The sequence below is a fragment of the Lacerta agilis genome, chromosome 7 (genome assembly GCF_009819535.1).
Source record: "Lacerta agilis isolate rLacAgi1 chromosome 7, rLacAgi1.pri, whole genome shotgun sequence".
Classification (NCBI taxonomy): domain Eukaryota; kingdom Metazoa; phylum Chordata; class Lepidosauria; order Squamata; family Lacertidae; genus Lacerta; species Lacerta agilis.
Genome location: NC_046318.1, coordinates 55,548,692 through 55,575,236, shown reverse-complemented (window position 1 = coordinate 55,575,236; position 26,545 = coordinate 55,548,692). Strand labels below are relative to the sequence as shown.

General features: G+C 43.1%; 1 protein-coding gene across 1 annotated transcript; it reads right to left on the bottom strand.

Moving 5' to 3' along the window:
- Positions 1-1,830: 1,830 nt before the first annotated feature.
- On the bottom strand, positions 1,831-24,253 carry RDH10 (retinol dehydrogenase 10). The gene is made up of 6 exons (XM_033155424.1): positions 23,658-24,253; positions 21,471-21,703; positions 7,356-7,454; positions 5,586-5,731; positions 5,005-5,136; positions 1,831-3,135 (listed from the first exon to the last, which is right to left on the bottom strand). Exons 1-6 carry the CDS (start codon positions 23,947-23,949, stop codon positions 3,012-3,014), a joined length of 1,026 nt encoding a protein of 341 aa, XP_033011315.1. The 5' UTR covers positions 23,950-24,253; the 3' UTR covers positions 1,831-3,011.
- Between the last annotated feature and the right edge of the window lie 2,292 nt (positions 24,254-26,545).

Genomic DNA, 26,545 nt, shown 5'->3' with positions numbered 1-26,545 from the left:
TAATAGAGAAGGATGTGTGAGTAAATTAACCTTTGTTGCTATACTCACTTTTGCTTCTGGACAACCCATCACGGGCATGTGGTTCCCAGAGGATTGTGTAGAAGGCAAGGCAACCCTTGGGCTGAAAAAAACAGGCCCTTCCTTACAATGAGCCAGGACAATGGACTATATAGTACAGTACTGTGCCTGGCAATGGTTCCCCAAAGCTTCAGACAAGCTTAATTTCTAGCCCAACTTGAAGATGCCAGGAATTGAACCTGGCATCTTTTGCATGCAGAGCATGTGCCCAACCACTGAGCTGCAGACTTCCCAATTGTACAGATCATACCTGGGACTACATGTCTACCCATTACTATTTACGGTAAGCATCCTTGCCCTTCCGTATCTTTACTGCTAACAACTGTATTTTCAGACAACAGGATGTCACAACCAATGTTCAGTCGCTGAACATTTTGTGCAGGAGAGCCAGGTGTTTTCCCCAGGTAGCACTGGGCAGGGATGACACAGTATCATATTTTGCAATGGGGAAAGTTGGTTTATCACGGAGCCAGTGCATAAATTGCAACAGTGAAGATAGTTGTGCAACTGCATCGCACACTATCACAGGCAGCAGTTGCAGAGTGTGGCTGCTGTGCAGTTGCAGTACAGGACTATTATCTCTCTATGCTGTATTTGCACTCATCCATTGTCACTCTTATCACTGAGCATGTAAGCGTAGCCAATGGCAAGGGAAGTCTGGGGAGCCCCAAGGGAGCTGTCTGACTGAGCAGGCAAGCAGAGTGATCATGCAAGGCAAGAGGGTTGGTATTCCTTGGTAATCCAGGCAGGCAGCACAAACCCCATCATTGCTATTGCTATCACTGGTGGTAAGGAGAGCAATGAAAGGAAGGGGGGGGGGGAGTCTTATGCATCTTTCAGAGCTCAATTCACCTGTTGACTATATAGCCTTGGAGAAGGAGACATTGCAGGGAATGTGGCTCTGGTAAGCAAACATTGAGCAGTCCACCTGCCACAAAGCCTGCTTGTCCTAGCTCCCTCCAGATGACCTGCCTGAAATTAGTACCCCATTCCATCACTTGCACTACAGAGACAGTGCCTTGGATGATACCCCAACAGATATGGTATGTGATTGAAATAAAAATAAAAATTGTACAGGTGACGAGACTGGACGAACTATCAAGCTCAAACACCCAGGAAAATCTGTTGAGGGCATTTTCAAAGATACTTCGTCCAGTCTCATCACCTCTTATCATTTTTATTCCATTAACATACCATATCTGTTGGAGCACTTGCTATGAGCAGGAGAAAGACTTCAGCAGCATTCAGTCGCTTTGCACTGGCAATTTCCCCTTTCCAACTGAGATTGAATGTTAAACAGGCATAGTCTCCTTACAAGTTTCCGTACTCAGCAGAAACCTTAAAGTGTCCATCCTGAGGACTTGCAGATGACAAGCAGTGGTCCAGTTCAATGAATGTATGACCTTGAAATATGTAACATGATCACACAAATGCCTTCTGTTTAACCCCCCCCCCCAGATGCTACCAAGAATCTACGAAGCTTCCGTGTCAAATAACTCTCCGACATTGACTTCCTCACACAGCCCCCAATATCTCCTTCCAAACATTCACTCTCCAAAATCTCTCTCCCCCCTAACAGTCTGGTTCCTAGTTAGGAACTATATTCCTCACAACAGCATCTATGTACTGCAGCTAGTAATTTCTAGCTCTTAGCGCAACAGCAGCCAGCCAGGTCACTCTTTGCTAGTGGTTTCCCAGGCTCTCTCCAACCCAACCCAGAACCTGGTCAGCATTTAAAACACATACAAGGAGTTGCTTAAAGAACAAAGTGGCTCACTTTAATAACCACAAAAGTTGGTCACTATTTAACATGACATTCTAAAAAAAAAAAGGTCACCACAGGATTTGTTTTATAGTAAATTTACAAGCGGATGGTATACATTTAGATATAGAGGTAGAAGTTCACCGTTACAATATTCCACTAATACAGATGCTCAGATTCAAGGCACAAAATTGTTTGTTTGTTTTTTACAAAAAAAAAAACACCAACTGCTTCTACAATGTGAACACTTTTTAAAGATGTTCGTGAAGAGACATTTACACACCCTTTCCATCCTTAAAACAGTCAAGTTGCATCCAGCATTAATCGTATCTTTGCAAATTAGCTGGCATAAGAATGAAGACTTATTTTTTTTACCCACCTTGCTTGATTGCTTTTGAATTTTAGACAAGAGCTAGGGTAAAGTAATATTTACATATGAGAGCAATGAGGAGGGCGGAAAGGGTTTTGCCATGATATCTGGCCATAATTTAGATACGCCATTGCCACCTCAAAACACAAATTAGCTTTAAGAAGCTACCAACTTTAAAAATATTTGGAGTGGGGAAAAGAGGGGAGTCTCTCTCAGTAATGGAATGAAAAAGTCCTGCATTACTTCATTCCAAAAACTTCATAAAATGCACATTTTCCAGTTGAGTTAGGAAAGATTTAGTGTTCAATGGATGTAGGTGTTACATGGCAGAATTTCACTGAAATTTATCTGTTCTACATAGCCTGGTGAACCCATGAAACACCGCCCCGCTATTTCACCACATTTGTTTTAAAATGCTTGCCCACAGAAAATACAAGGAAATATAATAGTTGCTGAAACAATTGCATCTTCTGGTTGAATGGCCATCTTAGGAGCAATCTTACACAGTTTGTTTACAAAAGAGTAGAATGTTAATGTACATTTAGTGAAGTTTCAAAAGGGACAAGGGTGACCACTACATTTTATAAATTCACTTTGCCCATCACAGTTTCCAAGAATTCTATTACTTTATATACAGTATGTAAAAACATTGATTTTCTGTTCACTATACAGGTATAGGATCCAAGAGAATACCACAGTAAAATGTTAACTATTGCATCTGCTAACTGCAAGTGCACTTCACAATTCAGTCATTAAGTTTTGAACATAATTCAGCTACAAACACCAGTCCTTTGTAAAACGTTAAATTCCATTTTTTGCTTCGTTGTTATTTGTGGCCTGTTTTCGTTGAGCAATGAAAGGGTACATGCACTTGTCTGCTCCCAAAAACCGGTACATACACACAACTGCTTCAAAAGGCAGGATGCTGAGAGGGGGAAGAAAATAAGAAATGTTATATAACACTTTAGATGACAATTGGTAAAGAATTGTTTTATTATTTATTAAATGTGTATACAGCCCTTCTATAGATCTCAGGGCGGCTCACAACATAAAAATACAATATATTAAAAAAAGAATAAAGGTTAAGTATCAATATTTACATATGATGCAATTATTCATTAGCACATAGACAAATGCCAGAAAGCTAAAAAAAATACTGTCTGCAGTTACTGACCTCTCCTTGAAAGCATAGTAAGAAAAACAGACAAAAGACAATGTGCTATTTTCAGCTTAGTCCCTTTTGAAATAATCTTTTGTATGAGTAAACAAAGCCTTGATGCAATAACAGTCAATGATTACCACTTTAAGTGTATGACAAATGTTTAAAATGTAAGATAGAATCAGACCGTTTTAGCTATTAGAAGTTTATACAGTATTCAGATATTGCTCCCCCCAAATTTCTGAGCATTGATAAAGAGCCTCAGTTTTAAAAGAGAAATAGACAATGGGAGACCTAGGACACTTCATAGAAATTTCAGGGTAGCCCTCTCCCCCATCAAAAATTGGAGAGCCACACTGATGTTTAATTGAAGGAAGGTTTTCGCATTGGACTAGTTTTTGCTATATACTTGCTAGGGGACTATGTAGAAACCTTTCAGAGATTAGATGAATCAATACTAACACTTCCAGTTTTGTTTTGTCTGTTTTTAATAAATGCATGCCTTTGTTGATTCCAGTTTTCAGTTTTAAAAACCCCCAGAAATTTGAATTCAACTGAAAAGCAATAACTTCCTCAGATCCAGGATATTTGGCAATGGAATTATTTATCAAAGTTGCCTACTGAAGCAATGGGCATAGCTGCTGCTGCCTCCATTAGCTTCACTGTGCAAGCAGGAGCTTGTGCCAATTAAGTTGAATTTGAGTGTATCATCAGAAGGCAAACAAAGGGGGTAGGAGTTCTCCAGATCTGAAGCTACAGTGCAAGAGCAGATAACTTAGTGTTGATTAGCTCCCCCAAATTAAGGAGGCCAGGATGCCTCCACTACCCCCATTCCCACCTGTGGATTCCACAATATGGAGACTTAACAGCTGGACGGAAGAGGGGAGTGTTTGGGAGGGAATCCTTTATTAAATACGAGTGCCAGGTGGGCCTAGTGTGGTGTAGTTTTTCTGCACTTCTGCAAACTATAACATTTCAAATACTGCAAGGTCAAAGCGTTGGTTAAGTTCCTTAACATGTGATCCACATAGGCTGTTGTGGGGTGTGTGTGTACATTCTTCATATGCCAATATAAGATTAAAATAATTCTATTTTAGTACTGATGCTTGAAGTTAAATGACTTTTTGGGGTGAGGAGAAATCTCTCTCTCTCTCCCTACCACAGCCCATGAACTTTTTAACTTTTCTAGTGCTGTGCCATGATCAGAGAGAGCATGCTGACATAAAGGGCACCAAAGGCACCTTTCTGGACAAATCCTCAATAATGGTTTGTTTTATTACGGTAATTCAGAGAAAGACTGCTGTATTTGGGATCCAAAACTATTTCACTTCCAGTGTAGTTATCAAAAACACTGTTTTCCTCTTGCCACATAGCTTGACTTGTATGCATTATTCAATCAAACATTATAAGTATATTATTGTACCCTTGAGAAGTTTTTCCACCAACACAAGTTCCTACAGAACTTTTCTAGCTGTCCATTTATGCTATCGGACTCTCTGACAAGAAGTCTTCCAGAGGTCAGACTAGTAAGAGCAATAGGAATGTCCAAGATGCACAGCACTCCAATATACTGGGTACCCATCGGTCTGTTAAAAGTTATACATTAACTGCTAGCCAATATTCCAAGATAGTCACCTTTTCATGAAAGTGACCATATACATCAGGCGAGGTGTGCAAATCATAGGTTGGTCTGTAAGTATAGCTCTCATTGCTTGTTTTACACAGTAATCTGGCTTCAGTGGTGGAAGGAAAGGCTCAATTTCTTTTCTGCAAAAGAAAAACGAAAGCCTCATTTTAGAAATATACATGCAGAGAGAAGATTCAGCCAGAGTTAAAGCCACTTTTTACTTCAAAGGGAATGGTTTAAATATAAGCTTAAGTCCCATTGATTTTAATATGAGAGTCAATGGTTTTATTTGGGTCAGATTATGCCATTTGAAGCGTTTCTAAATTAAAGTCTGATCTAGATTAAACAAGTCTGTACATTTACCACATATAAGAGGCGTTTATGACACATCAAAAAGTGAAAGCTAAAATGCAACTTGGCTTCAAATAATATTTGCGTTTCCCTGTTACATGAACAAAGTTATAGAGATCATAATTATGTTTTGCAATGTAGATCTTTTATTGCATGTCCTTTTTGTGGCATTTGATATACCTGTATTATCTTTTTCACAGTTACTGGAGATGAGGGGGGGAAAAGCTAGTTCGCTTACCTAATTCTGCAGCCTCTGAACATTCCTGTGTCTACAAGGTAAGGACAGACCAATGTTGTTTTAATGCCATCTTTTTCAGCTGCCTTCAGTTCATGGCTCAAAGATTCGTGAAAACCCACTGCTCCAAATTTACTGGCACAATAATCCTAATTTGTAATGGAAGAAGCAAGTGTGTAAATATAGCAAAAATAAAGTGAACAGATTTGAAAGCATCATTCATGTTCCTATTGAATCGTTATACCACTTAATCAAAGTCCTCTAAACGATGATAGCACTAACTGAAATAATTTATTCTCATCTGTATTATTAGCTTTATGTAGCAGTGTAATGAGGGGCAGGAATGTACTGTGAAGTCAGTTGTCAGCTTCAAGTCATAATACAAGAAGAAATGCCCCATCAATATGGAAGTGCATATTCTCTTTCATTCTGAAACCTCATGACTTGGGTTATCAAGGGAGAGAGAAGGAAACACACAATAGGAAAAGTAACTGGGTGGGAGACAATCTGGCTTGTGGACCACCTGAAGGTGTGGGTGGCTTAGTCTGGTAATCTGGTTTATTTGCCAGCCAGGGATATGAAGTCTAAACTGCTTCTCCTTTAGCATTTCTGTACCCTTTTCTGGCTTGCTTGCTTGCTCACTCACTAAGAAGTTCTGCTCTTTACAACCTGTTGCAGCACAATGGCTAAATTAGATAATCAGTGTTGATTAATGGAATTATTGTTGGGAGTGTGAAAGACAAAAAACCACCCACAGTTCACAATTGTGCCTTTTTAATCAGAAGAAAAACAGAACTAAAGACCACCGTTGATATTTAAGTACATAAACACTGTATGTAGAGGAGTGACCAGTCAATGCTTTGTTTTCATCAAAGTCACCAGCACTTATGATGATGACACAGCATGGGGCAGAGTGCTCCAGAAGTACAGTGGTACCTCAGGTTACATACGCTTCAGGTTACATACTCCGCTAACCAAGAAATAACACTTCAGGTTAAGAACTTTGCTTCAGGATAAGAACAGAAATCGTGCTCTGGCGGCACAGCGGGAGGTCCCATTAGCTAAAGTGGGGCTTCAGGTTAAGAACAGTTTCAGATGAAGAACGGACCTACAGAACTAATTAAGTTCTTAACCCGAGGTACCACTGTACTTAGTGTGAGGCTAGGAGAGAGAGCAGACAGGAGGTAGCTTATTCCATTTTGATCACACAACTATCATTTTGAAATTTATGTCATGTCACCAGTATTTTAATTTTGAAGTGTCTGAATCAGGAATGCTGCCTTGCAACATCTAGACCAGGGATGGAGAATGTGTGGCCCACCAACTGGTGTTGGAGTCTGGCTCCCATCATCTCTGACCATTGGTCATGCTGGCTGGAACAGATGGAGGCTGGAGTCCAACACCATCTGGATGGCCACATGTTCTCCAACCCTGATACAACCTTCACTATACCTACAATGTTAATTTTTGGTACATGTAGTATGGTGCTGTATGGCGCGTGGAAGGGGGGAACTATTAAATACCATACTGCTAGTATTTCAACAAGTGTTGCTCATTCTTATTCTCTGCACTGACACTTCTGAAGAAGTCATTTCTAGAAAGTAACCAAAACTGATGGTTTCTCAACTGAATTCAAGTTGAACCTTGACTTTTCAACAGAAGTTAGAGCTGTGAGCTTCCCAGAAGTCTGAGTTAATTTGTACGCCAGCAGGTTCAACAACAGCATGAAGCATTTAGACATGCAAGATCAGATTTAAAGTAATCTTAACAAACCTCCACTCCAGCGGTACTGAATAGGCCAAGGGAACTTGCAACAGTCACAATGTGTCCATGATTCAATTCCAGCATTTTGGGAAGGAATGCTTTAGTGGTCTACAAAGCAAGAGCACATGAGTTTGTTACTTAAGTGCCTACCATTCATTGGCCTACTTCTGCATCAGCCAAAATATAAGACTGCAGGCAATTGAGTGAATGGTCCCCTGAGATAATTCTTACAGAGAAGCTGCAGCACCCTAAGTTTGATTACAATTATGCCCAAAGTCCAGAGTTTCCATTAGGCTAGATATACTGTACTTACCTTTCTCCCAAAGTCAAGTGGTCAGACTAACTTGTCTAAGAAACAGCAAGTTTGCAAAAGTAGTCATAACACACAAGGCTATCTCTGTCCATCCCATTTTAGCCTTCATGGGTGAGTGGAGATTTTAATCTGTTTTTCCTCCTAGTTTCCCTCCTCTATAATTTTTACACCACACAATACTGGCAAAAAGCTCCTATTATAAGCAAGGAATGTGTGTTTAAGAATATGTATCTTGTTGTACTTAGAAATATGCAACAATATATTGACATTGCTCAAATTAATGTATGGCTGACTTGTTTTTCACATTGTAACAGGCCTGCTAAGAGGCCAACAGATGAAGTCTCCACTAAGCTCCATGTATAATCTCATCTCATGACACCTGCATATTCCTCCATGGACTTTGCAGAGATTCCACCTGCAGAAATATATTTGAAAGATTAAGCCATCTATAATTACTTTACAGCAGTTGCTTTGCAGCTGCCATGCAGTTGCAGGAAGTGACTGTGTGCTAGAATCGCATTTCTGCCAAATTGACTGCATCTGTAAGCCAGAAACAGGGCTCATTTTTAAATTGCTACACCACTAGTTCTGTACCAATAAGGAAGCCCCCTCCCCCATCCAAACCAATACTAGCAGCTTTTAAAGTTAAGTGGCTTCCGAATCTAAACAAACACAATTATTTTGAAATACTGAAAGCTAAAAAGGCAGGGAATTTTCTTGAACTTAAACCACTCGCCGCATTTGTTCACTAGGTAACTGACTGCCTAAACAATTTCAGCTAGAAAAAGACTGCTGCTGACTCAATCTAATTCCATTCTTATGGCGTCTCTGCCTTTTCCAATCAGAGACATCAAAACAGTTTTGCTCTAAGAATGTTCACATGTTCTTGGTGAGGCATTTCTGTTCGCAGGTGTTAAATGACTAACTCAAACCTCTGAACACCACACAAACATGTGTTTTCAATGGGCAGCTAGTGGATGACAGAAGATTAACAGGTTCTCTCATTCTCAGTTTCTTGCCTCGGCTCTTAATGAAGGATTTGCTACACTACAGAACTAACCTGGTTTGCTTGAGTCCCCTCCCCCCCAACATTGTCCTTTCAAGGAGTTCAAAACATGAGCCCTGTAAGTTTTGTTGCAAGGCACCAGGTACTACCAAAAATCTGGGTCAAAATTTATGCTGGGAAGTACTATGCAAGCATAATATAGTACATGCCGTTTTCCCCCAATAATACATTTTAAGCCTGTAGTTATAAGGAAGAGAGATCATTAGGAATTGCACCACTATTCCTGTGTTGTTCCTTTCCCTGCTTGTTGGAGAAGCTGCCACCAAATAATTTCACCATCTACCACACTTGCAAGCAAGGCAAGTGATGGAAAATGACTGGAGGACCAAGGAAATGGCTGATATTGTATCTTGTAGAACTAACAGACTCCAGCACTGAGCCTTTTACAGAAGAGAGCTTACATATTTTCAAACATATCTCTGCAGCTACAAATGCAGAAAACAGATACAGTTGTACCTCGTGTTGCATTCACTGCGGGTTGCGAATGGCATGGGTTACGAACGCGCCGAACCCGGAAGTAATGGAACCGATTACTTCCAGGTTCGGTGGGTCGCGCATGTGCAGATGCGCGCAGTGACATCACGCACTTGCGCGACCCACCAAATCGTGACCTGCGCATGTGCAGAAGCAGCACTATGGGTTGCAGACTCATCAGGATGCGAACGGGTCTCTGGAACGGATCCCGTTCGCATCTAGAGGTTCCACTGTATAAACACTCAGTTCTCAGGGTGTGCCAGCTGTTGGACTCCACCAAGTCCCACACACAGTTCTGTGTGCCCAGACCCATGATCAACCATCATGTTTTGAGCTTCCCCCTCCTATTGAAGCAAGAGGCATCTGCAAACATCTTTGGTATCAACAAAGGCTGGAGTATGGCTTCATTTATTGCCATGTGAGGGAACGATTTATTCTAGGACATCATGGTCTTTGGTACAACACAGTTCTGCAGATGTGGCAGTTTTAAACAAACATAATTGTTCAGGAGTAGAAAGTAAAAAACTATTTTGAGCAGAAGGGAAATGTGAGAGCAAAAGCTGGCATGCTGGATAGGGGTTGTTGGAGCTAGGAAGTTGTACTTACTTTCAAGTCTCCTATTTCACACTCTATATCTCATGCTTTCCTTTACTTCATTGGGGGGGGGGAAGAGATACTATTCATGGGAGAAAGATTGTTGTAATATAATGACATGGTGTCATTGTTCCCAATTCAAAATTTAAATCAGTTAATCTCCATTGGTTGCCTAGCTTCATTTTGGTTCTCAGATTGCTATCATAAGGCTCTTCTGGCTTCATTTACTGAAGAAACCTCTCTCACACACAGAAGGGGTTAGACCCAGACTTGTTCTCCCCTCCTTAGAAAATAACGAGTTCCAGTAGAAGCTCTCACTTGACGAAGGGAACAAGAAGTGATATTTGCCAGTTTCCTGTTCCCTTGCTGCACTATTCTAGAGGGTCCTCCAACAGTCCAGAGAAGACTTTTGGGAAGTACAGAGTGCTGCAGCGGGGAAGAGAAATCTTGAAAAATCACCCCTCTGGTAGGAGCATCCATCCTGTGACTCAAGTTCTGCACTCATGAAGTCTGGATCCAATTTCCCATAACACAAACCCACTCAGAACTACCTCGATTAAAGTTGCTCTCTGTACAGTACTTTTAGTACACCAAAAATAAAAACAAAGTTCATGGCTTCACATGTAGCCCTCTTCCTCCAGCTCCTTGAACCATAACACCATGGAGTAATGCAATACATCTGAACTCAGTTTCATCTGAATTCTTTCCAGGATCTTCATTATCTCCATGTCAAAAGTTCTACACCCAATGCTCTGCAGAGTTATAAAAATCTGGCACAAATATTTTGTCCCCGATAGAAGCCAATAACAATGGAATCGCAGGATTCCATTTTTCCTGGACTATACTATACAGATCAGCTTGAACAATCCCTTGGGAGGAGGTAGAAACTCCCTACACTTAGAAAACTAGCAGGGAGAGGGCTAAACCTGGAACCCTCCTCTGACACACTAGTTTTCTACATGCAAAGAAACTTTGCCTTCTAGGGCCTGAATTGCTTCTCCACCTCCTCAAACAGCAGACTCCATAGTGCAGTCCACTCCTCAACCATGTAACTTGTTTCTGATTCATGTTGACTACCTCTTATTTAGAAGGGAAAGGTAGTTGCTATATGGGGCAGAACCAATTTAGATATATTCTAGTGGGAATGTGTGAATTAGAAGTCATAAATTACCCTTTAGAAAGTTTCCTATCCTGATTACAAGAAGAGATTCTGCAAACACTTCTTACCATTTTTAAGATTAATGTTATGGACACGATCATAACAAGAACAATGAAACCAAGTTGTCTGTAATCCTATGGTTATGAGGATATAACAAAGGAAGTTCATCTACCACAGCAGCCAATCAACCAGTAAGCAAAAGTTCAAACTTTAATTTGTATATAAAAACCAATGGCCTTTTTGGAGACAAGTTTCTGAAGCTGAATTATTTGCTTGTTATTTTATAGTCTTGGGAAGATACCATACAATATTTTAAAATAGTTGAAAGATTTTTATAGCTCAAAAATACCAAGAAAGATGAAGTATGAAAGCTTGTTAACTACATTAAAAGCACCCAGACAAGAGAACAATGCAAGAATGGAACAGCAAATGTTTGAACAGTGCTAAAATGTGTGTAGCTGTAGAATTGTGTTGCAGACTAACACCCTCCCCCCCCCAATCCTTCAGGTAAAATGCTAAAAAGTAGTGCCCTATAGCAGCACTGGAATCTACTTAATGGAGGAGTTGGGAGGGACAATGAAAATTTCATATCCTCTTGGCTCTGTCCTGTTAACCAGCTTCTTTGCACCATCCTGACATCATGAAAGAACTGGTTTAACTGGTTAGACTGCCATACAAGGAATTGCCTCAATTTCACACGGCAGCCACTCTTACTCTCAGATAGGCAGGATTCAAAATGACTTACCAAACTGTTCCCCACTGAGACAACTTGAATACAGTTGCTAAAAAATGTGCTGAAAATGTGTTTAATCTGTATAGAGCTCTGTAGGATCTAGGATACTTGTTCTCCGCTGGAAGAAGGCAAGCTATGCACATTTGATAATCTGAATAGGGACATAGTTGCTGAGTACACCAAAGTCCTACCTTAAGAGCTAATAAAGGTTTAGTATTCAGCAGATAGCACTACCAACTTTCAAAAATCTTCTCTGGCCATGACGCCTAGACGTGCATTCAAAGAGATGCCAAAGGGAACACACACCTGCCTCTGCTTCCTTTTTGATGGGTCTTCCCCATGTCAAAATCTAAGAATGTAAGCTTCTTTGGGCAGGGACCTGCCCTTATTCTTTGTAAACTGCCATGATAAATAACAATAGTCAATTATCCAATATTGGACATATTCAAAGCAGACCCATTGAAATCAACAAGTCAGCCCATTGTTTTCATTGGGCCTGCTCCAAGCATGACTTTAATCACCCAGTAACTGCTAACAGCTGCTTGAAATACCAAGCCTTAGTGTAAACTACTCCTGTGTATATTAGGAGCACATTCGGTTTTGTACCAAGAGCTAATTGATTGTCAAGAACAGAAAGGGCTTTCCCAGCCATATGCTCCTACTTGTGAAAGTCTAACCTTTTTCAGTCCATGAGTTGTATTCACTGTGGGCCAACCCACCAAGGGTCATATCCCAGTGGTAGATGTGGCAAAATTGAAGTGGGCCTGGCCATCTTTGTCTCTCTCAGGAAAATCTGCCCCTCCCCACTGTCATGGTGGTGGTGGAAGCAATTTTCCTTCATATCTCCCTCTCTGTTTGAATGGGAAAAGGAGGAAAATCTTGCCAATCTGCATCCCCATCATGGCACTGGGCTGAGCACCACCCGGTTCCATGGGACATGCAGACTGTATCCTCTTTCTGCAAATCAGAATAGCAGGGGAGAGTGATCAGCATCCTCACTGTGGTGCTGGGCAGAGATGCTCAGCCCAGCGCTATGATGAAGATGAAGATTGTTCCGTTCCTGCTGGTGCTCTTCAAAGCTGCAGAGTTGGGTTGGGGGATCAGTGGGCCATTAGGGAAGGCCTAGCAGGTCAGATCAGGCCCATAGGCCTCCATTTCACTACCCACTATTTAAAGGTTAATGAAATACAACACCACAATTAGTAAATAGCCCAAAATAATAAAACATAATATCCTGCATTTGCATAATATCCTACCAAGGGAAGGCTTCTGCAGAATGTGCTGTAAATAAAGTAATAAATGCATAGGTTAACAGCAACTGCCAGTCTACATTCACCAATAAGGTATTTATGGAAACATGAGGTGGGGCAGAGAGGAGAGGGGGAAAGGAACACACGTCTTGTTGATGAGACCACAGAAGTTGGGAAGGTATCTCCAGAGTTTCTAGGGAGTAGGCTAAGAAGTGGGTTACATCCTAAGTTTATCCCTGCAGGAATGGGTTGTTCAAATATTGGCTTAAGGAGTCAACAAATCAAGTTTTGATTGTCACAGCCATTTGTCTGCCACAGAAATGTTAAACCCTAGCCAAAGAACTAGGCTAAGGCTAGAATAGGAAGATTGCAGCGCTGCCCGATACATTCTTTCAGCCCAGCCAGACGCTGCCACTTCCATAACATGCACCAATGGTTTCAAAACTTTCCATCTCCAGCAGTGCCGGATTTACACATAAGCTAAGCAAGCTATAGCTTAGGGCACCACTCTCTTGGGGGCCCCCCCAAAAAATAAAGGGAAAAAAACCTGGATGTACATTTCCAAAATATAAGAAAAAACAAATAAAATAAAACAAAACCTACATACAGCAACAGTGTTTTGTGTTGTGTAGGCTCCTATAATGTAAGTAATGGGGCCCACCTGCTATATAAAGGGCCCCATTACCTTCAGTAGCTTAGGGCCACATCAAACCTAATTCTGTCCTGATCTCCAGGGAACCCTTTCCACATAGATGTGCTTGCCATAAACATCCTGTGCTCTGCATAGGACCTCCAAGGAGTATTCTGTTCATGTGCAACTCTGTTGGCCAGGCTGTTGGAATTCACCCTTGTCCAATGTAAGCCAAAGGTGAGGCCTGGAACACATAGTCTTCTACACCAGGCATAGGCAAACTTGGCCCTTCAGATGTTTTGAGACTACAATTCCCATCATCCCTGACCACTGGTCCTGTTAGCTAGGGATGACTGGAGTTGTTGTCCCAAAACATCTGGAGGGCCAAGTTTGGGGGTGCCTGTGCTAGGATTACCTGAAAATGACTTGTCTATGCTATTATCTGGGTCAAGGACTTGGGGACAGACGGATAAGTCTTGAACACTGGCAAACTTCATGATGCAGGCTTAGAACTTGCCTACGTACACAATCCAGCATTAAAATTTCTGGCCTCTGAATAAAATAAAACCAATTACATTTAACGTCAGTGGCAAGCTCCAGATTGTTTAGCCATTGCTTTACTACTATTTCGCCTATTCAAGACAGACGCACACAGCCTACCCTAATTCAGGATCATCAGGAAGCAAAAGCAGTTGGCACACACTTAAAAAAAAAAGAACAGCAAATAAAGAAAAACTTGTAAAGGTTAGTTTATTTTTAGGTATAGAATCTAAACAGCCAAGCCCCATTAAAGGAGTCGCCTTTTGTTTTGCACAGCTCGTTATACGCTGGAAGTTTCTTAGCACCACAAGCTTAAATCCCACTTACTAATGCATTCCATTGCTACTTGCGAGAATTCCTCACCTCATTTTGATTAGCCCCAGAGCCACGTTTCTATTTGGTTATGAAATAAATGAATAATGTAAATATCTATACTGTTTCCTCCCGACACCAACTCCTATGTCATTACAAAATAAATAAATAAATAATTCCTTCCAGTAGCACCTTAGAGACCAGCTAAGTTTGTTCTTGGTATGAGCTTTTGTGGGCATGCACACTTCTTCAGATGAAGAATAATGACTTCTTATGTCATTATTCTTCATCACTCACATGCACATAAACATGTTTTCTTAAGAGTGCTAGATATAATGGGACCATTTAATCTACCGGTATTTAACTGCACTATTCTGTAACTGCATTGACCACAATCTCCTCTCCAAGAACCCATTTGTCCATTTATGCTAAGCCATGGTTTAAAGTTTAGTGTTATGTGCAAACCAGGTCACATGTACTTCTCTCTCAAATAAGAGACGAAGCTTATGAGTCGGGGGGGGGGCTAACTGGTCCTGTTAGCTAGGGATGGTGGGAGTTGTAGTCCCAAAACATCTGGAGGGCCAAGTTTGGCCAAGCCTGGCCAAGCCTGGCCTAGACCTTTCTGACCCCTGGATCTAGCAAGTGTTAAAATATAAGCCAGGCTAGCTTCCTGCATTGAGGTGATAGCCTGGGTGATGGGCCATTATGGGAAACAAAGGAAGGGGGCAATACTCAATATTTACAGCATACAATTATCAGAGTTAGATTCTGACTAGCCCAAAGGGTCAGGTAGAAACCAGTTTTTAAATGGATAAGAGATTTGCATGCGAAAAATGCCTTTTCTTAAGGATAAACTTTTCCTTATTGCACTAAGCTGGAAATGCTGCTGCTGCTTCTGCATTAAAAAAAATGGGTTTCTATCGGAGTAGAGCAGGACACTCTTAATTTCAGGGCTGTGGATTCATGCCCCATGTTGGGCAAAAGATTCCTGCATTGCAGCTGGTTAGGCTAAATGACCCTCGTGGTCCCTTCCAATGGTACTATGATTCTATGAAAAGTGAACCTGCTCAAGTTCTTGTCGCAGAGTGGGGACCCTCAGTCCCTGAGGCCGAATGCGGCCCTCCAGTACTCTCTTGTCTGGCCCTCAGAACTCTCCCCAGACCGCACCTCCTTACTCTCCCTGCTTCACAGCCCCAAGTGTTTTTGTCTGCTGGAATGCATCCCTGAACTCTGATAATTTATCTTGCTTGGATGTTAGGTGAACTGAAAGCAGTGTTGCTGAAGACAAGGATATATCTCTATCTGTATATCTGTCTATCTATCTATCCAGGTAGGTAGCCATGTTGGTCTGCCATAGTCAAAATAAAATAGAGTGTTGGTCTCTAAGGTGCTACTGGAATGAATTTATTTTTTATTTTGTTTTATCTATCTATAAACATAGGCTCCTTCACTTGCAGTGTGAAATGGTATTGTCAAGCAGGAGCTCCATCGTGGAATATTGCCAATTGTGCAGCTCTGCAGTACTTATCGAGGGATACTTTTGATCTAATCCGGTATTTAAAAGGTGCATTACTTTCACCCTGCCCAGTTAAACAAACTTGAGTGTTGCAATAGCTTCATCTCTGTGTTGCAAGAGTGCACCACTTAAAATCCTAGAACAAGAAATGTTTGTTGTTGGTTACAGCTTGTGGCTGTGCTCGGCCTTTTTACTTTCCTACAATACAGTACCTGCAAAACTGCCCCCTTTAGGCCCGATCTTTGAGTGCTGCATGGAAGATTGTATCTAATCATCCATGAATGAATCCCAAGAGAGAATTTGGCAAGCTGTTATTAACAATTAAATGGATAAACACTGCTCCTTTTTAAAGGAAACATAGTATGTAAGCACAGAAGAAGCAGTTCTGGCCTGGAGGGATTGTCTAGAACCTACAGACAGACAAGAGTAGAGTGCCAAGGAAGTTAGGAAACAGTGTGTGTGGGTGTGTCATTCCCAGGGAACCAAGGTCTAGGAAAAATGAACCTGAGCTGGTTAAACATTCATTCTAAGCCAGTAGAGTTTAGTGTGAGGCTTCTGTTTCAATGAAGAAGCCAACACTGCATTTCCCCCTTCAAACAAGTCTCTTGTTCCTTTCCAGAAGGATGGTAATTTCAGAAACAGAAGGATGGAGGACCCAGAAACCTGAACAGGTATAAAAAGGTACATAGGCATGTGTAAATTATTTTGAATGACAGTTAGATGGAGGGAAAAGAGATACCCAGGTACGGGAGGGAGGAGCCACCTTTGCATTGAAAGGGTTTTCAGTATTTAGCAACTTGTAAGCAGAAGCCAAGGCCTTCAGGCTACAGGGCTGGGCAAAGAAGAAGCTGAACTCACCAACCTCTTCCTGTTCACAGATAGAGATGTTATGCATTTGAAGTTTTATTTCCATTCCTGTTCTTTGCATTCCAGCTAACCTATCACGGTTCTAGGATATTGGGCACCCATAATAGTACACAGTAGGGTTGCAATAATGTGAAGAGGGAAAAAAGAGGACACATTTGCAGGTGCCTGGTGTGTGTGTGTATGCGGGGGGAGATGCTGGCCTAGATAGCTCCATGGTTTGACCCTGCAGGATCCTTTTTATGGTCCTATGCAGAGGCGTAGCTGGGGGGGGCACACTGTGGGGCCAGCAGCGTGCCCGAGCATGAGGACATTTTGGCAAATTCAAAAAAATCCGCCAGGACAGAAATTTTACCTGTGGGGGGAAAAGGACATGTCCTGGAAAAAGAGGACATATGGCAACCCTAGTACACAGGGAGAACCCAGGTTTGACAAAAATCATTTCCAAAATAACTGTAATTATCTTACCGAAGTTCACTGGTTAATGAAAGCGTCTAAAAGATATTGAGGGTGTACTCACAAGCAAGCTCCCTCTGCTAAAAAGCCAGTTGGTCTATATTTAGATTTTTGCACAGAACCCACCCCCCCCCCCCATTGTCAGCCTTTGCATTTTGTCAGTCAGACTGTTGTACTAAAATATTGTAAGGTATTTCTAAATACACAGAGCAGTCCATATTACTATTAAGCATGTTGTACTGCCTGGCATCACCTCAGTTCGCTCTGGAGGAGGCAAAAAGCCAAAGTGCAGGCTCCAAATATGGTAGATATATACATGACATCTCAAAGCTATTTTTAGCTCTGCTTAAGTGTTTCCATAAAACAGATTTTAAAAAGCAGGAGTGTGCCACCGATTCCCACACTGCCTTCTCTCCTATGTGAGTTGCCCCTTCTCTCCTACACTCTGCTTCAGGTATAGAAGGGCTGGCCCAATACATTTTGGCACCTGAGGCAAACCACAAAATGGCGCCCCTCGTCAGGAAAGAAGGGACTAGTGAAGATCTACATCAAAGAACAAGGGTGGGAGGAGACCAGCAGCACCTCCTATTTGCCAAGAGTCCACTGTAGATGTGGCATGCGGGGTGGAGGGCTGACGAGTCGGCCTCCAAGGAGTATGTTGTAGCTGTTGCTGCAACCATAGCAGCAGCAGGTGCGGGGAATGCTTTCCTTGGATTTGCTGCCCTAGGGCTCCTGCTGCCTGAGGCAGTTGCCTCAGCTTCCTTCATGGGTGGGCTGGCCCTAAGGCATGGTGTAGCCCAGGGGTCAGCAACCTTTTTCAGCCGTGGGCCGGTTCACCGTCCCTCAGACCATGTGGTGGGCCGGACTATATTTTTTTTGGGGGGGAATGAATTAATTCCTGTGCCCCACAAATACCCCAGAGATGCATTTTAAATAAAAGCACACATTCTACTCATGTAAAAAGGCCAGGCAGGCCCCACAAATAACCCAGAGATGCATTTTAAATAAAAGAACACATTCTACTCATGTAAAAACACGCTGATTCCCGGACCATCTGCGGGCCGGATTGAGAAGGCGATCTGGCCTCAGGTTGCCTACCCCTGGTGTAGCCTGATGTATATACATATATCTGCACTAACAATGACTAATGATTACTAGGATTGCCATCATAATCAGAGCTACAAATCTGCATGTCCTTGCATGAGGGAATCCGGGTGGCATTGGCCATGGTTAACAGTGATAAAGATTCAACACAGAACATAGAAAGAAGGAGGACCACAAGTAAGAGGAAGGGAGCAGGCAAGTCTACAACACACCATTTCTGCTAGGCATGGTTAGCGGCCAAGGAATGTCATGTCCACTCTGCACCAATCCTGGAGACTACGCTCCTGGAGACTGTATAAGCACCCTCATTTTCAATGGTTTTCATAGACCTAATACAGGACTGGACAAGTTACAGGTTCCGAATAAGCCTGCAAATATATGGCGTGAACACAGCAACATTTTATCTTTCAAATGAAGCAAATGAACTTAGCTAACACCCTAGGTACAAAGAGATACCCAGGCTGATAACAGTATCGAGGGGGTAATTTAGCCTCTGTGCAAGACCCAGATTAGTACAACAGGCAATAACTTCAATAAGTGTTTGCCCTGCTGAAGATCTCCTGATCAACACACAACATGAAAACCATCACACACCATACCCTGGGCTTACACTGTCATAAGGAGGTAGGCAAACGTGCATAGGAATGCAGTGGAAGTAGTCATACCTAGGATTAGTCTGTAAGCAAGCTTAGATGCATACCCAGTGAGATTCAAACAGATCACTTATACTTTCCCATGGGCAGAAGGTCAAGTTGATAATGTTCTCAACAAAGCATCACAACATGGCCAGAGGAGGACATCATGTATGTAGCACTAAACCATGGTTTAATGCCACACGGAAGTAGAGCAGATAAGAAATCCTGCACCATCTCCTACCATGCTGGCACTGTAAGTGATACTGATAAAGAATTCTAACAAAGATTATTCATACTCATATACAGTGGTACCTCTGGTTGCGAATGGGATCCGTTCCGGAGGCCCGCTCGCAACATGAAAAGAGCGCAACCTGAAGTGCCGCGTCTGCGCATGTGCGTGGCGCGAAACCTGGAAGTAACCCGTTCCAGTACTTCCGGGTTTGGAGCGTTCATAACCCATAGCAAACGCAACCCGCAGTGAATGCAACCCGAGGTATGACTGTACATAGGTGAAGCAGTATTGCTGTTCAATAGGATTGATTTGGTTGCACTGACAGTGTTTATTCTCTGAATCAACAACAATCCTGTTTGGAACCACATTCCCCAAGAAAAGCATTGTTTCTTATCACTTGTGGAGGTGAGTCAGATCTCTCTCTCTCTGTGTGTGCATATATATGTGTGTATGTTTGACTCCCTAGTCATTATGCCTCAAAGAGCTTTGCCTTTCCTTCATTATAGCAGAATCCAGAAATCTGAAGCAAGTGGACACTATTTAATTTCACCAAAGTCAACCAACTGGAAAAGCCAGTGTAAAATACCAAATATGTATACTGAATTTGAAGCACCACCAATGTACCTACTAAAGGCTTCACCCAACTTTTACTTCTTCCATTTCTTTTGCTACTTAATTTGCAGAAATTAATGATTTAAACATTCTCTTCCTGTGTTTATATTCTTATGCATTTAGGAAACTAGCAAATGTATTCAGTTACCTAGGTCTGGGAAACAAAAGAACAGCTTGAGCATCCACCTCAGAGAACAATTTATTGATAAAAAGCATTCATAAAAGGGTTGTGGGTTGCTACTTGAAACTATACAACACTGCATGACAAGGTATTGACTTGTTTAGCTGAAATAGGCCTGTCAAGTTCAAGCCAAATGACAAGGGATAGCTCCAGAGCAGTGCTTCAAATGGAAAAAGAGCTTGAAATGTCTTAAGTATCAAAATGATTTTCAAAACATACCTAAGGCTGCAAAGCCGGGGGGGGGGCGGGCGACATTTTCTGGTTTCCCCCACTGAGCACAGAGTGGGACTTACTTTTTCAATAGACATGAACAGCACTGCATTATTAGGTTTCCATTGTTAAATTAGGATTTTTAAATGAATCCTTAGAATACACAATAATGTTGCACATTATTGTTGAATTAGATGCCTGAGGCAAGAGCAGCTGGGCAGTCTAGGATCCGCCCATATTTTAATGACAATGATGTCATAAGTGACCACTTCCAAGAACTCTAAATTTTTACAGCTATGCCACAAGCATGCATTTACTCAGTTACCAAAGTTCACTGTTTTTACAAGTATAAACCGGGTGTTTGCATTTCATTTCTGCAAAAAAAAGCCCTCAGGCTCATTCTAATTGTAAAACATTTAAACCAATACAAAGTCAGAAGCCAGAAGCCAGAGGGCACTGTTTTGGTGTCTCTACCTTCATCAGCTAAGTTTAAGGAGGTCTTGAAGACACACAGAGAACAATTGGGTACACGCTGACTTTGTATTACCATGGATGCTACCTTATTCTAAAAGACTTCTACATCAAACACAATACCGATACATCCTCACTCTATCTAATCTTTAAAGACTCTTACACCAAACGCTGCATCAATATATTGTGTTAGAAGACTTATTTTGTGAATGTCTCTGTAGCTTTAAGTTTATTACAACAACTGTATGGTTACATGTATTTCTGTTTTTGCTGTTTATATTTGGCATGCTGGTAGGGATTATTCTCACTATTGAATGCTATATTGGTCTGAGTTCTTGGTCTGTTTCTTATTGGTGTACATAATAACAAGAACTCCAATTTATTTAATGTTGGAAAAGCTTCTGCATGGGACTTTGAGCAGATGCTACCATTTGTAAGCAATAATATTGGGCTCAGAGGACCAACGACTCAATCAGTGTGGCAGAAAGGCCAGCTGATATCTCTACATACCAGGGGCTCTGACCCAGACAGCATTAGCTACATTCATGTCCCAGTGAAATCAACAGGGTGAAAGTTTGTTGAGACTAACTTGCCCAATTGTTGTTTTTAGTTAAACACAATTTTGACAGTAAGATGGGCAAAGTAACAGAAGGCCCAAATTATGCAATGCTGTCACACAAAAACAAATGCTGTCCTGAACAAATTGTGATTTCATTTTATAGGGAATTTTATAGGACTAGATATCAAATGTAGTTACAGAAATATGCTTACCCAGAAGTGTGCATGGCAGTTAACCATCATGGTCCTTTCAATAAGTTCATCAGGACATTCCAGGAGATGGTGTCCAGAAACCACACCAGCATTATTAACCAGGACTGAGACTTCACCAACTTCTTTGCGAACTCTCTCAGCAGTTGTGTATACGTTTTCTCTTTTGCTCACGTCACAAGTATATGTGTGGACTTGCAAGTTGTAGTGAGGTACCACTTCTTCACCATGTCCAGCTACTTATAGGAAGCCAGACAAGCAGGGGGGGGGGGTAGAAAAGAAAGAAAGAAAGAAAGAAAGAAAACTATTGTCAGGTACCATGCAATGCTTAAATATCAGAAAATAAATGGACAGCTTGATCCACAAACCACTTCAGATGGAGTATTTAAATTTGAGGGTATGGGAACATGCACCTTGAATGTTGTATTTACTTAGAAATAAGTCTTATTGAGTTCAGTAGGTTTAGGGCTTATTCTCAAATATGAACAAGACTGCAAACTTTCATTTAGTAAACAAACCCCAACTATTCCATTTAATAGGTTTGTGCAAATGGTGCACATGAGCTAAATTAAGCATGATGATGGTGAAACAAACTGGTGAAGCCATTTGTGATACTACAATTCTAAACAGCGTACTCAAAAGCCAGTTCCACTGAGTTCAATGGGACTAACTCTCAGATAACAGTCTAGTATTGTAGTCAAATTGTTGTTGTTGGCACCAATCTATCTCAAGAAAGAATGGAAGAGTGTGCCAGGGGTAAAGTCAAACCACTGGAGAATTGCAGCACAAATATGTCAGACCATTGCTTTCCATGTGTATCACACTGCACCTCATACAACCCACAATCTGGATTTCTGTGCAATAGGCAGCAAAGAGGATTCCCATTTCACCACCCACAAGAATAGGCAACAGTCGGGTAGAGCATAGCAACTCAGTGTTAGAACATATGTTTTGCATGCAGAAAGTCCCAGGTTCAATCCCAAATAGGGATTGGGAATGCCCCGCGTCTGAAACCCTGGAGTCTCACTGTCAGGTAGTATAGACAAAACTGAGCTAGATGGACAAAAGGCAGCTTCCAATATTATTAGTAAACATTTGGTTAATCCTCCCCTCTTCCGATTCTTGGTTGTGCATTTCAGATGGGGTGGCCAGACCTTTACACAGTTTTCTGAAAATGGTCAATGGGGGCTCATTTGCTTTTATTCCTATTTTAGCACCTGCACATTCTATTTAAAATTTGCAAACCGCTGCAGCCCAGCATACCAAAACAAGAAGAGTTTCTCCATTTCAGTCTTGCCTAGAATTTCTGGAGTCCGAGATAACTGTGGTACGGTATGTGGAGTACTCAATGAAATGGACCAACATGACCCATTAATTTCAGTGGGATTACACCAAGTAAAAGTTAATTGAATACCAGTCATTGCCTTTAGTGTGCCAATCTCTGTCTCTGTAAAAAAAAAAAAAATCACTGCATCCCTCCCAAAACATCTTGGGTGGCAAAAATGGAGAATATTCCCCTAAAACCAAGTTGTTAAAAAAAAAACCCACCCAACGCTTTTTCACACAATAGGAGGATTTAGGAATGCTTGCAACTCTGCCACCCTTGATAAAGAGGCAGGTAAAGTCACTCTGGAGAACACTAGTTGTCTGTTTCTCTTCCCGCCCAACCATGTACAGATCTGTGTGCCAGAAAAGCATCCTATGAAAGAACGCCACAATCTGCCTTATTGCCCCGAGCAGCACCATATTTCTGTCAAAGAGAAGACATCTCTTTACCCCTGAAGGCAGAATGATCCTGAAAGTTAATCTAGAACTTTGTCCAGGTATCGGCAGGAGGAGGTCTCTGCACAAGAGCAACGATCCACGAGGTAACAGTTTCAGCTACTACTATTGCTGCTGCTCTTGAAATGTTTTCTCTTTCCTATACCCTCTTCTCTCCAAATCTTGCACTTTAAGCACCCAAGGCTGCAATCCCACACGATTACATGGGAATAAGCCTCACTGAACTTAATGGGGCTTACTCCAGAGTAGACCACGTGCAAGAGCGCGCTGTTTTTAAGTATCGATAGGGGAAAAAAACCTTGCTTTTCTTTCCTAGAAGAAATTGGCACTTGATTCTCTTGTTTGCCTTTTAAGAACTCTGGGCTTCCCCGTCCCCACCTCAGCAACCTCCTCCCGCCGGTCGGTTACCTTTCTGAGCAGCGACCACGGCTTCCTCGGCGATCTCCCGGTAGATGTGCCGCACCATGCCCGCCGTCTCCTCGTTGCTCTGCGTGTTGATGTCCCAGAGCACCAAGCGCGCCCGGCGGCGGGCAAACTCCAGAGCGAAGAGGCGGCCCAGCCCACTGCCAGCGCCGGTGATGAGGCACACCTGCCCCGCCACACTCTTCTCCTTGGGGCGCATGAGCCACTTGGCGGCGGCCACCACGAACGCCCAGAGGACCTTGAAGGTAACCACGAAGAACTCCAGGATGATGTTCATGGTGGCGGCTCCCTTGGAAGGGGGTCGGGCAGCCGGGAGGAGCAGCGAGAGGAGAAGAAGCGGGCGATTGAGCAGCAGCAGCAGCAGCTAAAAAAGGCTACTTCGGAGTCCCCCCGCGCGGAGAAGCCGGGAGAGCGTGCGCGCCTCGACAATTCAGCAAGGGGCAGCGCGCCGGAGCATAGCCAGGGGCGCAGAAACTGCCTGCTCTCCGTCTCCTCGGACAGCGAAGGGAGCGCGCAAGCTTAAGGTAGGAACTCTGCGCTAGGCACCGGCCAAGCCCCCTAAGGGCGCTCGCGGGCACCTCAAGGGCCGCCTCCGGCTTTGCTCTTTCAGACGCCTTCGGTGGCGGCGGCGGCGGCGGCCACTACTTCTTGCTACGGGCGCTGTAAAGGGAGGGCAAATCTCTCAGCGCCCTCCTACCCTGAGGTGACCACCGCGAGCGGCAAGTTAAAGGAGCGCACGGAACAAGTTTCCCTCGGAGGCTCCTGCTGCGCTTCCTCCGCGCTCTCAGAACACGCACGCCCCGCAGGACTCACGCGAAGGGGCGTCCGGCTGCCACCTTCCCAGCTCGCGGAAAAGGCTGAGCGGTGAGGCAGCTGCGGCTGCTGCTGCTGCTGCTCCTACTACTACCCCTCTCACGCTCCTCGCGCCTTAGCCCTACTTGTCCCCTCCGCCTCGCGGCTGTGCCCAAGCTCAGCACCTCGCCCCTAGAAGTGAACATTTTCCCACCACTCGGCGCTCTATATAGCCCCGGCGAGAGGAAACCAGGCCCCCCTCCGCCAACCCTCCCGCCCCCAAACCCACCATCATCCGCGCTTCCCAGCCCGGCCCCGCCTCCTCGTCGCCCACTTTGCATTCCTAGGCCTTCCCCCGTCTATTCCCGTCACGTTTCCGCCCAGCAGCGCCGCCCTCCTTTATTAAACGGAGAGCCCAGTCCGGCCACGACGGCGCAGTCAAGCGCGGCGGTAGCGCGCACTGTTCCCCGCGCTGCTAGGCCCGCCCAGCCTGTGCGATCTGCGCCTCTGCTGCACCTTTTCTGTTTTTCTAAACAATAATGTTCATGAGTGCCACGACCTCTAGGAAGCACAGGCTGCCGAGAGTCGCGCTCATGTGCACACTTTTTATACACACACACATATACTGTGCGAAATTTTTTTTCCTACTCAGAAGTAAGTCCCTTAGTCCCATAGTTCTTTGGTGCTTTCACCTAGGCAACCGACCACAGGGTTTCAGTTTAAGCTTTTGTCAGCTCACCTTCGTGTGAGCGGCTTCGCCCACAGTCCGTTACCCCCGGAGACAGAGCTGTAACGCTAAGCTGGGCAAGCCTAACTGAACCCGTTGATTTGAATGGATTTAGGTGAACCTAACAGCATAGGATGGGGCTGCAGTCTGATGCAGCACGCTGACTTGCGGCGTGACAGTAATCCTATGCGTTCTTACTCCCAGGTACCTGGGTAGAGGCCTAAGCGTTGGGAAACAGTGGGCTTCGTACAGGAAACTATATTTTTGTGCCACACTGGCCACTAAGGCTTAGCTATTCCTTGGGAGAAAAAGAAGTTAATATAAGTTGCCTACATTCACCAGAATGCATAGCGGCAGGTCTAGACTTAAGGCACAGCTGGCAAAGACTACAGAACCCATGATGCACTGTAGTAATAATTTTTATTTTGCCATGCCTCGCTTGACAATGTATGCTGGGAGATGTAGTTTTAACCTGTCATCGCTCAGTTTTAAATTTGCTCCGCGTTTCATTAACGTTTAGTCAGAAGTGTTCAAAGGGGCTTTTAGGAGTGCCCATCTTAATTTACGTCCTGTACACCTTTCACCCAAGAAGCGATATTATTTATTTATTTATTCATATCAGCGCTTAAAAACACCTATAATGTTCTACAATCGAAGACACATGATCCAAACTGGAAAAAGGATCGGGAAGGAGAAGGAAAGCAAACACTGGCGCAGGGGCTCCTTCATTGGCCAATGGACAGAGCTGTCAACCTTCCTTTTTTGGGATTGGGAATTGATAGGACCAGATTGGTCTCCCATTGCCATGAGGTTCTTCCTGGTAGGCAGAGGGGCAGCCTCTCAGTGGACCTGCTGCGTTGGTCCGGGAATCCAGGGCATACTTTCCTTGGGTTTTGCGGTCGCAGGGCAACAGGGAAAGTAGAGTGTTCTAATGTCAAGGCTGAAATTCTATGCACCTCACTGAACTCACTGGGAGTAACTACAGAATAACCATGCGCATGGCTGTGCAAAGTGTACATGGCTACATGCCCTTTATATACTTCAAGAGAAATATATAAAACGTACTATTTTTAATCGCCCAGAATCTGAGAATTCAAGACGCCACTACGTGTATGTCTACCAACAATATCCAAAAGCTGGTTCATAACACCAGACCTGAATGAAACACCCGTCAAAAATCACTGCTTGGAAAAAGAGGTTGTTCTAACTATCAACCTTTATTTGGTGTGTGTGTCTTGCCTTATTTTCTCATTCCCTAAAACACCTGGGTATTCACCGCACCAAGGAGTTAATGAAAGTTACGCACGTGCTACAGCTCCGGCTCTTACGTAGGCACTCTTCCTTTTTCGGCACA

Coding starts and splice junctions, on each gene's coding strand:
- RDH10 (XM_033155424.1), bottom strand. CDS start 23,949: ATGAACATCATCCTGGAGTTCTTCGTGGTTACCTTCAAGGTCCTCTGG. Junction 7,455..21,470: donor ACTGCCATGCACACTTCTGG/GTAAGCATATTT, acceptor CTTGCTTTGTAG/ACCACTAAAGCATTCCTTCC. Junction 3,136..5,004: donor ATGGTCACTTTCATGAAAAG/GTGACTATCTTG, acceptor TCCCCCTCTCAG/CATCCTGCCTTTTGAAGCAG.